Source organism: Sapajus apella, unplaced genomic scaffold (assembly GCF_009761245.1).
Source record: "Sapajus apella isolate SASKATOON/1434 unplaced genomic scaffold, GSC_monkey_1.0 scaffold69, whole genome shotgun sequence".
NCBI classification, from domain to species: Eukaryota; Metazoa; Chordata; class Mammalia; order Primates; family Cebidae; genus Sapajus; species Sapajus apella.
In genome coordinates this window covers 6367301-6380820 of record NW_022437009.1, presented here as the reverse complement: position 1 = coordinate 6380820, position 13520 = coordinate 6367301, and the positions used below count along the sequence as shown (strand labels likewise).

Sequence of the window (13520 nt, the reverse complement as noted above, 5' to 3'; positions counted from 1 at the left end):
CCCCCACCCAAATAAAAGTTCTAATAAGACTTTTTTACAACTGTATATAAATAAATAAATGCTATTTACACAGTAAATTATATTTTTTAAAATTGAATTTAAGCCAGGCACAGTGGCTCACGCCTGTAATCCCACCACTTTGGGAGGCCGAGGTGGGCGGATCATGAGGTCAAGAGATCGAGGCCATCATGGCCAACATGGTGAAACCCCATCTCTACTAAAAAAAAATACAAAAATTAGCTGGTCGTGGTGGTGCATGCCTGTAGTCCTAGCCACTCGGGAGGCTGAGGCAGGAAAATTGCTTGAACACAGGAGGCGGAGGTTGCAGTGAGCTGAGATCGCACCACTGCACTCCAGCCTGGTGTCTGGCAACAGAGCAAGACTCTGTTTTCAATAGGCAATATTAGCTTAATACTCGTTAATATAAAGTGCCCACTTAAGTAAAGATCCAAACTTTAATAATCTTAATTAATACTCACTTTCAGAAATGGTGATTCTTCTAACATATCAAGGAACTCTGGGAAATAATCACCAACTTCTTCATCTACTGCTCCAACAAGACTTATCTGCCGCATAGGACCTGCTCGGTAGGTGCCACAGCAGTACGTCCTGTTGACCTAAGATAAAAATAAAGTTGGAAAAATGGACTGAGATACAACTATAATATAATTAAAGAATTAAAATAAGTTATTGTTTCCAATGTTGCCATTTCTTCTACAAACTAAGAATTGAACAGTCAATACCTTGGATAAAGTCAGAGAGGCACCCAAGCACACTGACAAATACGCTAATATATGTGCCGCAAGCAAATTTCAATGTGCTAGTTAACCTAAACATCTCAAAGGGATATTGAAGACATTAAGATCTATTTAATACTTAAACTTCTCTCAAAAATGATTTTTTTAACTTTACAAATATTTTAGAGTGTGATCTTTATTTAAGGGAAAAAAAAAACATAAAAGTAAAATCATCAGGGCAGGGAGAAAAAAAGACCATGTTCATTTTGTAATTCCTAGCTTCAGAATCTTCATTTTAGACCAGATACCAGGGTCACTGTTACCAAGACAGGCCAATCTTTTTTTTTTTTTGAGATGAAGTTCTACTCTTTGTTCCACAGGTTGTAGTGTAATGGTGCAATCCTGGTTCACTGCAACTTCCACCTCCCAGCTTTAAGGGATTCTCCTGCTTCAGCCTCTCTAGGAACTGGAATTACAGGCATACGCCACCATGCCCAGCTAATTTTAGTATTTTTTTTAGTACAGATGAGGTTTCACCACGCTGGCCAGGCTGGTCTTGAACTCCTGACCTCAAGTGATCCGCCTGCCTCGGCCTCCCAAAGTTTTGGGCGAGGCCCACCACACCTGGCCCAATCTTTTTCTCTACTCAATTTATGACAAACTTATTTCTACCTCCAGTGATTTTTCTCTTGAATCTGCTCAACCTGGAATGTCCTCTATTCTGCCAACCCAAATTGTATCCATCTTTCAAAGAGCAGTTCAAAAGTTCTTTTTTTCTAGAAGTCTTCCTGGTCATACTCCATGATCTTTTCCCTCTCTGAAGTCTAATGTTACCTATGAGCAATGTACTTTTTCTCTCTATCAACTCCCCACTGAATTTAAGGCATATCCTATACAAACATGTAGCCCAGAGCATCCTATCTAGCATCTAAATGAAATCTATCAACCAATTCCATACAATCTGATACCATTCCTCTAGTCATTTCATGTATTATCTTATCTAACCTCCAATTTACAGTTTCTCAAGGATAGACAGATGGATCCTATGCATAGCAATGGACTAGACTAGACATGCTGTATTTAACCAGAATTTCCACTTCAGATCAGTTACCATTTTCTACCCCTGTTAAAATGCAGATCACATTTAAAAGCCTAACATATACCAATATCTTTATATAAAATGGCTCTTTAATGCACATTTTAAAAAAATTTTAAAAATCTACTGTCATGTTTTAAATGCCACCAATTTTGCCTTAATAGGAAACAGTCCACATAAATGACCATCTAGTATATCTTACCACAATTCTTCACTATTAGTTCTTTAGCAGCATTTTTATGATCAACTTTTTCCTTCCATAGACAATCTAACATCACCCACACACATACACACAGAATAGAAGACCTTAGATCTTGTTCTCAAATAGCAGGGGTGGGGATTTCTTAATTCCTTACAAATCCTTTCCCCAAGATCACTTTAGATAATTCTTAAGCAGCAGCCACCCAGGACAGAATTACTTTACATTTATTTATATAAATTACTTTCCATAACTTTTGTATGAACACCATGCCATAAAAAGCCAGGGGTGGTAGCATGGAACAAAGGCTCATCACAGGATATAGAGATAAGGAAGGTGAAGAAAGGAAGTCTTAAATTATTCTAACCTTTCAAAGCACTCTAAAACAACTAAAGCAGATTTAATCTTCAGCAGCATTTCTAGAAATTATATACTTTTAGCAGTATTAAGAAATATCAGTCTCCCCCAAACACGTCTCCTAACTATTCCCAGTCTCAGAAATTCCTTTCACTCTATACAGGGTAGTGGCATTTTATAGGACAAATGTCCTAAAGACCTATCATAATATTTTAAAAATCTTTTTTCCAGCCAGAAGTGACTCTGAGACCTATCATAATTTAAAGTTGCCAAAACTCAAGACCAGTCCTAAAGAAGTACACTGCCATGTGGCTCTTTTCAATTTATTTGGCCTGCTAGCTTTGAGATTATATAACTCAATGCATTATTAATTTGAAGGAATTCATATTACTTTAAATTTTACACACAAAGTGAGACTTGAATTAATAGTCTTATAGCACACCACTCCACGTTTACCTAATTCAAATACCACTAAACTCAACAGCACTGAACTTGAAAGACAACTTAGAAATGTAAACATCTAGAATAATCAACATGTGCCATGAATAAATATGAAGCACCTTTTTCTATTTGAAAAGAGAAAAAAAGTATACCTAAAACGGGGAAGGGCAGCAACAACACAAGACAAAGAAAGGGTATGACCACAAATGACAGCAACCTCATAATTTTGCCAAGACCAACATGTTCATTTTCATATATACACAAAGAAAAGCTTCACATCTTATGAGGATCTTCTGTTTCATACCTTTGTATGAGTACCAATGTTGTACCCATGGGTGACAAAGAATTAACAATGTTCTATTTTTATTTCCTGGCAGAAGAGCCAGCAAGTAAACAACTATGCTACAAAATACAAGAAGTGGATTTTGAAAGCTGCAATGTATAAAGCCTATTTGGATAACTGCAGCTAAGTTAGCCTAGCTAGAGAAAGCCCTTATTAGTAAACCACAACCTTCCTGTTTTCATTCCTTTACTTTCATGAAATTAGACCTCTGGCTTTCCGTGACCTACACTTTTTTCTCAGTATCAGCCCCTCCTGCTTTCAGCTCCTTCCATATCTGCTTTCAGCTCCTTCCATATCTAGCCTAAACCTCAAGGTTTATCCCTTTCTCATAAACACACTCTCATCCTCTATCCCAGTCCTTCCACCAGCTCTGCCTGCAAACCCCAATCCTGAAACATTCTGACTATCAATCCCACCTCTGGACTTTGCCATTCCATAAGCCGATAAATCTCTGTCATCATTTAAGCCCATTTTAAAACTGACTATCCTGCAACTTGCCATCAAAAGCACCATGATATACCTTTTTCACATAAGAATCCTACTTCTTTAATATTAGTCTGTATTACCTGTCTCTACTGCCTCACCTCACTTTTTACTCACATCTCATATCACTGTAATCACGCTTCTGCTCATACAACTCCCCTGAAACAAATCACTGATGTCCTCCTCACAGCCAAATTCAAGGAATGCTTTTCAGTCACCTGCTTTCTTGACTTCCCTTCCAGGCTTTCTTCTCGCCAAAACGTGGTTGTTGCAGAGCTGGCCCAGTTTTCATTCAACATATTATCTGTGGGTGGTTTCAATTATACTACTGATTTAACTACCACCTGTACCCTACTATATTCCACATCTACATCTCCAACTTAAAACTTTTTCTCAGATTCAGATCTTTACATACAAACGCCTCCTGGGCAGCCCACAGACACCCTCAAATTGAATACCTACAGAACTGAGCTCTCTTTTTTTGTAAGGTTCCCTTCCACTTCCAAACCTGCTTTTTCTCCTTCTGTATGTTATTTCGCCAATTAATAATATTCATTTTCTCAGCTCCTTGTTGAGAAATGCTGAGTGTATGAATGCTGAGAAAAGCCCCTCCTGATCTATTATTCCAAGGGAATAACAGACCAACATTTGCCACATTCTCCACATTTGCCTTACCCTAAATATACATTTCCTAAATTCTAAATAATTTCTGATGCCTGCACAAGTTTTCACATGTTATTGTCCATCTTTACAACTCCCGTATTTCCTTGATGGTGATTAAATAGACCTAAAAAATGACTCAAAATAAGGTTTCAAGCTCAAAGAACCAAAGTACGTAACATTTACAGATTTTAGATAAGTTAGATTTGGAGTTATAACTAGATCAAAAAAGGTAAGGTATAGATGCATAGATTTTGGAAATTGTCTATAACACATAATTTTTTAAGTGACTAAGGATTGAGAGAAAGAATACAGAGAGACAGAGAACCAAGAACTGCACTTAAAGAAAAACAGCTATTTGACAGACAGGAGGAAGAGTTAGCTCACAAAATCATGAAAGGATGAGGTAAGAAGTAATGCAATTAAAATGATTTAAGAATAACATTTCAAAAACTGTCAAGGACTAAACTGTTTTTTAAGATAAACAAACTGTCTGTTGTGAATAGTGCTGCAATAAACATGGAAGTGCAGATCTTCAACATACTGATTAAATTTCCTTGAGATAGGCATATACCAAGAAATGGAGTTGCTTGGTCATGTGGTCGTTCTATTTTTAATTTTCTGAGCAACCTCCATACTGATGACCATAATAGCTGTACTAATTTAGATTGACATTAACTGTATAAAAGTCTCCTTTCTCCATATCCTCACCAGCATTTATTTTTTGTCTTTTTGTTAATAACCATAACTAGGGTGAGGTGATATGTCATTGTAGTTCTGACTTCCATTTCCTTGATGATGAATTATGTTGAACATTTTTTCATATACCTGTTATATGTTTTCAAATTTCAGAATGCCTATTTAGGTCTTTTATCCATTTTTAAATCAGATTTTTTGTTATTGTTGCTGTGTTGTTTGAATTCTTTATATAAATTTTAGGCCACAGGGCATAAAATACTATTGGGTCCTTAACAGAAAAAGTTTGCCAACACCCAATTTAAACCACTCACAAAAGAAATCAAGCAATATGTTTGAATATAAACTCTGTTAAAGAGAACAATCTGTATTATTCACTATTATGTATCTGTGAATATATATACCAAAGTGTCTGGTATGTAGTAATAAATATTTGTTGAATTTCTGTATTTTAAGGCTAGAAATGAAGTAATCAACCATAAACTCTGGCAAAAAGAAAAAAAAATGGGGGGAGGGAGAAGAACTGCTGATTACCAGTCCATCACTTGCATTAAAAAATTTAATAAATGCAAATGTTTGTGATACTTTTAAATAATTAACAGGATAACAATGAACAGCAATTATGATCACAAATTCAAAATTTAACATACACCAACTTTCAACCTGAAAAGGCTGACAGAAAAAAGAAAAAATAAATAAATGAAATTAAAAAACACGCACCAACTGTTTGAAACTAATGCTAAACAAGCAAAGTAGTTCTTCTTTTTAGTAAGAACTTCCTGGGCATATGGCCAATGAGCTAGGCTCCCTGGCAGCTGAACGTGGCCTGTGCTTAAGTTTAGGCCAACAGGACAGTTGCATAAGTTACATACGCAATCTCCAGAGTATGCCTTTATAAGGAAGTGGCTTGTCCTCCACTTCCTTTTTCTCTTTTGAGGGCTGAAACACAAAGTGGGGAAGAGCTAGCCTCAACCATGCACATGACAACACCAGTGAGAATGACGAAAATTAAAGACAGAAAGAAACTAGGATCCTGGATGACAATAAGTAACAGAGTTGCTTACCTCTGGACTGCTGAACAAGAGAGAAACTTTTCTTTTGTTCTAGCCACTGTACATTGGTCCTCATTGTTATGGTTGTTTAGCCTGTATCTTGTATGCTTTGTCATGAAGGAAGCAATACTCTACATTGCACAGAGATATCATCTGGGTGGGGTATGATCTCCTGATCTGGGCTAAAACATATCTATAACTAGGGTACACCCAAAAGAGAACATTTAAAGTGATTAGGGACTTGCAAACCATACATATTGGAGGGAGAATGCAAAAAATCAAAAGTATTTCAAAAGTATTTAACTTGAAAAGATTAAAGGGGGGACACAAGTCCTCAAATACTTGGAGGCCTGTAACATGAGTTATAGCAAAGCAGGTGTCATTCATTTACACAAGTTTACTGTACAGTCATATATCACCTAATGACAGAAATACATTTTGAGAAATATCATTAGGCAATTTGTGGTTGAGAACATCACAGATTGTACTTACACACATCTAAGTGGTATAGCCTACTACAAACCTAGGCTATATGGCATAGCCTTTGATCCGAGGCTACAAACCTTTATAGCATGTTATTGTACTGCAAACTGCAAGCCAGTAGTCCCCAAACTTTTTGACACCAGGGACCAACCTGGAAAACAATTTTTCCATGGAATAGGGTTGAGGAGGTTTAGCGGTATGGTTTGGGATGAAACTGGCCCACCTCAGATCATCAGGCATTAGTCAGATTCTCATATGGAGTGTGCAGCCCAGATCCCTCATATGCACAATTCACAATACAGTTAATACTCCTATGAGAATCTAATGCTGCAGTTTATCTGACAGGAGGTGGAGCTCAAGCAGTAATTCTATTTCAGCTTGTTGCAGCCTGGTTCTTAACTGGCACAGACTAGTACTGGGGGACCAGTACAGTTGGGGACCCCTGCTGTAGACAACTGAAACATCATGATAAGTTTTTGTATATTTAAACACATTTAACCATATGAGGAGGTACAGTAAAAATACAATATAAAAGGTTACTGTATAGGGTACTAACCACGAATGATGCTTGGAGAATGGGAAGTTGTTCTGGGTCAGTGAATGAGTAGTGAGTGAATGTGGAGGCCTAGCACACTGCTGTACACTACTGTAAACTTTATAAACACTGTACACTTAGGCTACACTAAATTTTAAAATGTTTTCTTCAATAATAAATTAACTTTAGCTTACTGTAACTTTATAAACTTTTGAAGTTTTTAAATTCTTTGACTCTTATAATAACCCATAGTTTGAAACATATTGTACAGCTATACAAAAGTATTTTCTTTATATCCTTACTTGTAAGGTATTTTCTACTTAAAAAATTTTTTTTAACTTTTTAAACCTTTTTTCGTTAAAAACAATGATACAAATACACACAATAGCCTATGCCTACACAGGGTCAGAATGATCATCACTGTCTTTCATCTCCACATCTCGACCTGCTGAAAAGTCTTCAGGAGCAATAACACTCAGCTATCACATGCTATGATAACAAAGCCTTCTTCTGTAATATCTCCTAGAAGACCAATCTGAGGCTGTTTTACAGTTAACTTTTTTTTTAAAGAAGTAGAAGTATACTCTAAAATAATGATAAAAGGTATAGTAAATATAGTAAGTGATAGGAAATTTTCAGCTCCATTATAATCTTATGAAATCAGCATTACATATGTGGTCTGTCATTAACCAAAATGTCATTATATAGCACATGACCATATATTTTATGCCACCGTCCTCAACACAAGTATAGCAAACCAGACCTATTCCTGGCCAATTGAAACTTAAAGTCTAGTAGAGAGAGGCAGACATTAATCTAAATAAATATTTAATTATAAACTGTGACATCTTCAGAATGTAAGGTATATGACACTATGAAAAAGAACATGGGATCTTGATCCGAGGGAAAAAGTGTTCCTTGAAGTAACATTGAGCTCAAATCTGAAGAAAAAGTTCAGAGGGAAACAAAATCTCTTAAGCATTGCCCTTTCTAAGGTCTAAAAGAAAGCTAATGATAATAAACACAGAAAGCAGAAGAGAAAAATAAAGATGAGACTGGAAAAATCAGCTGTGGCTGAATTATGGAGCGCCTAGATTCACATCATGGACTTTGGAAAGCCACTAAAGGATCTGAAGAGAAGGAAAGTTACCCAATTTGCCTTTGGTTTTTGTTTGTTTAGTTTTCTCAGAGGGTCACAAAAAGTAAGGAGGTCAGTTAGGAGTATTCTATAATATGCCAAATAAAAAATGATAGGCTAAACTAATAGCTTGATTTTAAACAGGGACTTATTTTTAAAAGGAAAAAAGATCTGAAAATTATACAGGAGACAAAATCATCAAGATGTGGACAAAAATTGGATATGACAGATAAGAGAAAGAAGTATCAAAGATGACTGCCAAGTTCTGTACTTTGGAACCTGATGGAGAAACTACTTTCTCTTCTGGGGGAGCACCAGGTTTCAGTGTTTTGGACATGATGAGCTAGAAGAATATGATAGATTGAAAAATGGCTTCCAAAGAACCTAACCCCCAGAACCTAATCCCTAGAACCTGTGAATGTTGCCTTATAGTGAAAGAGACTCTGCAGATGTGAATAAATTAAGGATCCAGAGATGGGGAGAGTATCCTGGATTATCCAGGTGGGCTTAAATGTAATAACAGGAGTCTTTGTAAGACTAAGGCAGAGGGAGATTTGATGAGAAGGTGATGTGATGACAGAAGCATAGCCTGGGGTAATATACTTTGAAGATGGAAGAAGGAGCCACAAGCTAGGAAATATAAGACACAAGAAGCTAAAAGAGGCAAAAACTTGGTTTTTTTCCCTCAGAGCCTTCAGAACTGTTGTTTTAAACCATTGTTTAAAACAGGTGCAGTGGAACACACCTGTAATCCCAGCACTTTGGGAGGCCAAGGCAGGCAGATCACTTGAGCCCAGGAGTTCAAGACCAGCCTGAACAACATGGTGAAACCCTATCTCTACTTAAAAAAAAATACAAAAAAATTAGCTGGGCGTGGTGGTGACTGCCTGTAGCCTATTTCTAAATTTTAGATAATAAGAGATCACATAAAAATGATCTATCTAAAGTGAGACTCTGTCTCAAAAAATAACTGAACAGAGCTCATAAATTAAATATACTGATTTAATTAAATCTTTAGAATATATTGGTACCTGGTAAGGCACTCTTCCATCATTACTTTTTATTTTCTGGCTGTTCTTGCCTACTTAGTTTTGCATATAAACTTCAATATCTGCTTGATTATCATAAAAAAAAACCAACTATTTATATTTTCTTAGGATTGTGTTCAATTTATAATTTAGGGAAAATTGTCATTCTGATGTTGATTCTTCTTCCTCTGGAACATATTAATGTATATTTCCATTTAAGTCCTCTTTTGTGTTATCATGTTTCAATACTAATAGGAAGAATCTGGTAAAGATGAAATGGTAAAGAACACTGCTGTTTGAACATGGTAGTTTGAATGCATGACGTTTTTCTATTCCTTATCAAAATCCCACTCAAGTGAGAATAAAAAAGCAAAGCTATAAATCCCAGAAAGTCAAAGAAAATAGAAGTAAAAACTACAGATACAAGCTGCAAATACAAAATGTTTTTGGAAGGTGAAAAATGTACAGGGAAATTTACAAACTGAGAACTCCGGGTAAGTTTTACAGAAGGTGAGGAACAAAGCATGAAACTAAAAACAAAAAACACAGGTGTAAAATCTGCTTGAGTCAGTGAGATCCTTCACTATTACATACTCCTTTTTCCTCACCCAGTTTGTGGTGAAAGTGAACCAAATGACTACAGACACAAGTATACAAGGCACAAGTATGGGACAGAACCAGTATACTGAAAGTAGGGAATTAAGTAAAATCCCAGTTATTTAACAATGCAATCACCTAATCCCTTCCAAGAATTCTAGCAGACACGTGGTATAAGCTACTACTCTACCCCCGACAAAAATGTTGTAGATTTTTAGCTGTAGAAATTAAAAGCCCCAGAAAAAATATCTGTAAACACTAATATTTAGAGCTTTTCTCACAATGTGACCACATTCCCTACCCAGTCTTCAACTGATAAGTCCCACCCATGTGTTCACAGAGTTAGGAATCAGTTTTATAATGACTCCTGTTTAAACATGAACAGATCACGATCTGTTTGATGAAAACATGTAACATAAACAGAAGACTAAAACAAAAACAAAAAGAACTTAAACAAAACAACTTAGAGCATAAAAGAAAATTTAAAAACAAGTACAGGCCCGGCGCAGTGGCTCACGCCTATAATCCCAGCACTTTGGGAGGCCAAGGCGGACAGATCACAAGGTCAGGAGTTCAAGACCAGCCCGACCAACATGGTGAAACCCCGTCTCTACTAAAAAAGCAAAAAAAAATTAGCCAGTTATGGTGGCACGCACCTGTAATCCCAGCTACTCAGGAGGCCGATGCAGAGGAACTGCTTGAACCAGGGAGGTGGAGGTTGCAGTGAGCCGAGATCATGCCACTGCACTCCAGCCTGGGTGACAGAGTGAGACTCTGTCTCAAAAAATAATAATAATAAATAAAAACAAGTACAATTAATATCAGAGAGATGAAAAAGGATATTGTATCCATGAAACAATATTAGGAGGTTATTAAAAAAAGAACAGAGAACAAGTTCTCAAATTGAAAACATTACAACGGACATTAATCAACATTAAGATAGTTAAATCTACCCCTAGAAAGCAGGAAAAAAGACAAAGAAAAATATAATAGGAAAGGAAAGAAAAGAAAATTGGAGGTTCAACTGGGAGGCCTAACATACAATTAATAAAAGTTTCAGAAAAACAAAATGAAAACTGAGAAAGAAAATTAACAAATAGTATAAGAAAAATTTCCCTAAAGGATAGATTTCCACATAAAAAAAGGGTGGTAGGGGTAGGGTTCAACTGTATTGATGATGTTTTATTTCTTGAGCAGGTAGTAGGAATGAGTGATTGTTATTATTTTTTATATCTCACTGTGTGTCTGAAATTCATAGTAATTTCTTTTAAAGAAAAATGATCTATCTAAAGGCACATTATCCTTGGTACTCAGTCTGTAGTAGAGATTCTGAAAGCTTCCAGAGAGAAAAAAGCAAAACACAAAAAAGATCAGGCACTGGATTTTTCACCAGCAACACTCTAAGTTTAAAGGCACTAAAGCAATGCCTTTATAAATCTAAGAAAAATGGCCTTCAATCTAGAATTCCATAATTAAACTCTATCAATCAAATATTAAAGAAAAATTTTCAGATGTAAGAATTGAGTTGCTGAATTCAGGCAAGAGTCATGGAATGCCAGACAGGATAAAGGACAAACAGAAATCCCAGGATACGTGTGTGGATAAAAAGACCTATTGAGGTAGGAAGATCCCTTGGCCAGGAGTTTGACTTCGACCTGGGAAACAGAGCTAGACCCTATACCCTGTTCCTACCCCCGCCCAAAAAAAAACATTTACACAAATGCTTACTGTAACACAATAATATTATAAAACGGTAAACAAACTCAATGTCCAAGAACAGGAGAAATAGTGATTGTGATATTGTACAATATATATCTGGTCTTCATCCCTATTTCCTGAAGTAGGGCTCCTAAACTCCTTGTTATCTACCAAGAGCTGTATTTTTGTATGCTAATATTGACTAACAGCTTTAGGGTGGGGCTGGTCATCTGAAAAACAAAGCTACAATTAGAGGGTTGGGACATTCAGCCCTACTCCCAACCTCCAGGGAGGGGTGCTAAGTCAAGCTGACCACCAATGGCCACTGGCTTCATCAGTCAAGCCTACGTAATGAATGTAGCCTTCATAAAAACCCAAGAGGTTCAGAGAGCATCTGAATGGCTGAATATGTGAAAGCAGATAGGAAGATGAACAGGAACTCATACAGTTGCTGGGAGGGTGGCACACCTCAACTCCAAGGGGAAAGAAGCTCCTGTGCTCAAGATTCTTCCAGACTATGCCCTATGAATCTCTTCATATGGGTATTTGCATGCTTTAACATATCCATCATACAAAACCGATAAATATAAGTTATTTCCCTGAGTTCTGTGAGCTACTCTAGCAAATCCACTGAACTCAAAGAGGGGATCATGGGAAACCCAACTTGAAGCCAGTTGGTCAGAAGTTCCAGAGGCCTGGACTTGGGACTGGTAGGAAGGAGGGGTCAATCCTGGCAACTGAGCCTCTATCTGGGATCCAACATTGACTGTGGGTAGTGTCGGAATTGAACTGGATGACACCCAGCTGGTTTCTGCTGCAGAACTGATTGCTTGCTTGTTGTGGGGGAGAAATCTTTCACATTTGGACAAAGAAGTTTTCTGTGTTGATTGTTGTTGTCTGAGAGCAGAGTAAAAGGTATTCAATAACAGTGATACAGTCGCCCAACAAAATACTAAATGGTTAAAATTAATGTAGAGTTACATGTATCAAAATCATCCTCAAAAACAATGTTGAACAAAAATAACCTGCAGAATGATACACACACTACACTATAGTTTTAAAACACAAAGGTATGTATATTGTTTTTATGTTCATATGGAAGAAGCAAAATGGTAAAAGATGCAAGGACATGACAAGCCACAAATTCAGAATAAAAATGTACTTCTAGGGAGAAAGGAAAGGTTGTTTAAGAAAAAAAAAAGGAAAGACACGAAGCAGAAATTCACTTAATATATGTTATACTTTTATTTACGTGGGGATGGAGGGAAAGGCTGGAGGGGTAGGAATGGGTAATTGACATCAAAGAACCTAAGCCAATGGGTACAGAGTTTCTCTTTGGTATGAGGGTAAAGTTCTGGAAATAGTAGTGGTAATAGTAGAACGATATTGTGAATATATCCAATGCCACAAAATTATACATTTTAAAATGGTTAAAATGATAAATTTTATATATATTTGACAGGTTTTAAAAAACCTAGCCGGCTAAGGAATGGGATTCATAATACAAGTAGACAAATTAGCCTTTGAGGAGGAGACAGAGTAGGAATGAGGAAAAGATGTATAAAGTTTAAGTAGTATTTATTAAAAATAAATACTAAGCAAGCTAACCAAAGAAGCAGGCTTCCTAGGCAATGTTGACGACCCAACAGGAAGCCTTATAAAATATTATGAAGAGGCAAAGTCCTTAGTGATGACCAACAAAAACAAGATTTTTTTTTTTAATTTGCACTTTGTAGAGATCAGGTAAGATTATCTCTTAGTTTATGATGTTCTGAAATTCTAAAAAGATGCTATCTACAGGTCAATTGAAAGGAACAAGAGTTATGGTAGATGGCATATGTTTTAAAACAGTGTTTCTTAAACTTGCCTGATCATAGGAATCTAGTCAGTCAAGGTACTTAGCTCATGCCTCACTCCAGACCTCATGAACCAGAATTTCTAGAAGAGGAACCTGAGAGTCTAATGTATATTTGAACT

General features: G+C 36.5%; 1 protein-coding gene across 1 annotated transcript in view; it reads right to left on the bottom strand.

The window, feature by feature from the left end:
• Positions 1 to 13520, bottom strand: part of RSBN1 (round spermatid basic protein 1) — a 47814-nt gene that overhangs the window by 11314 nt on the left and 22980 nt on the right. The window contains exon 3 of the mRNA XM_032249708.1: positions 480 to 617. Coding sequence (XP_032105599.1) covers positions 480 to 617 — 138 coding nt within the window. The remainder of the gene's footprint in view (positions 1 to 479; positions 618 to 13520) is intronic.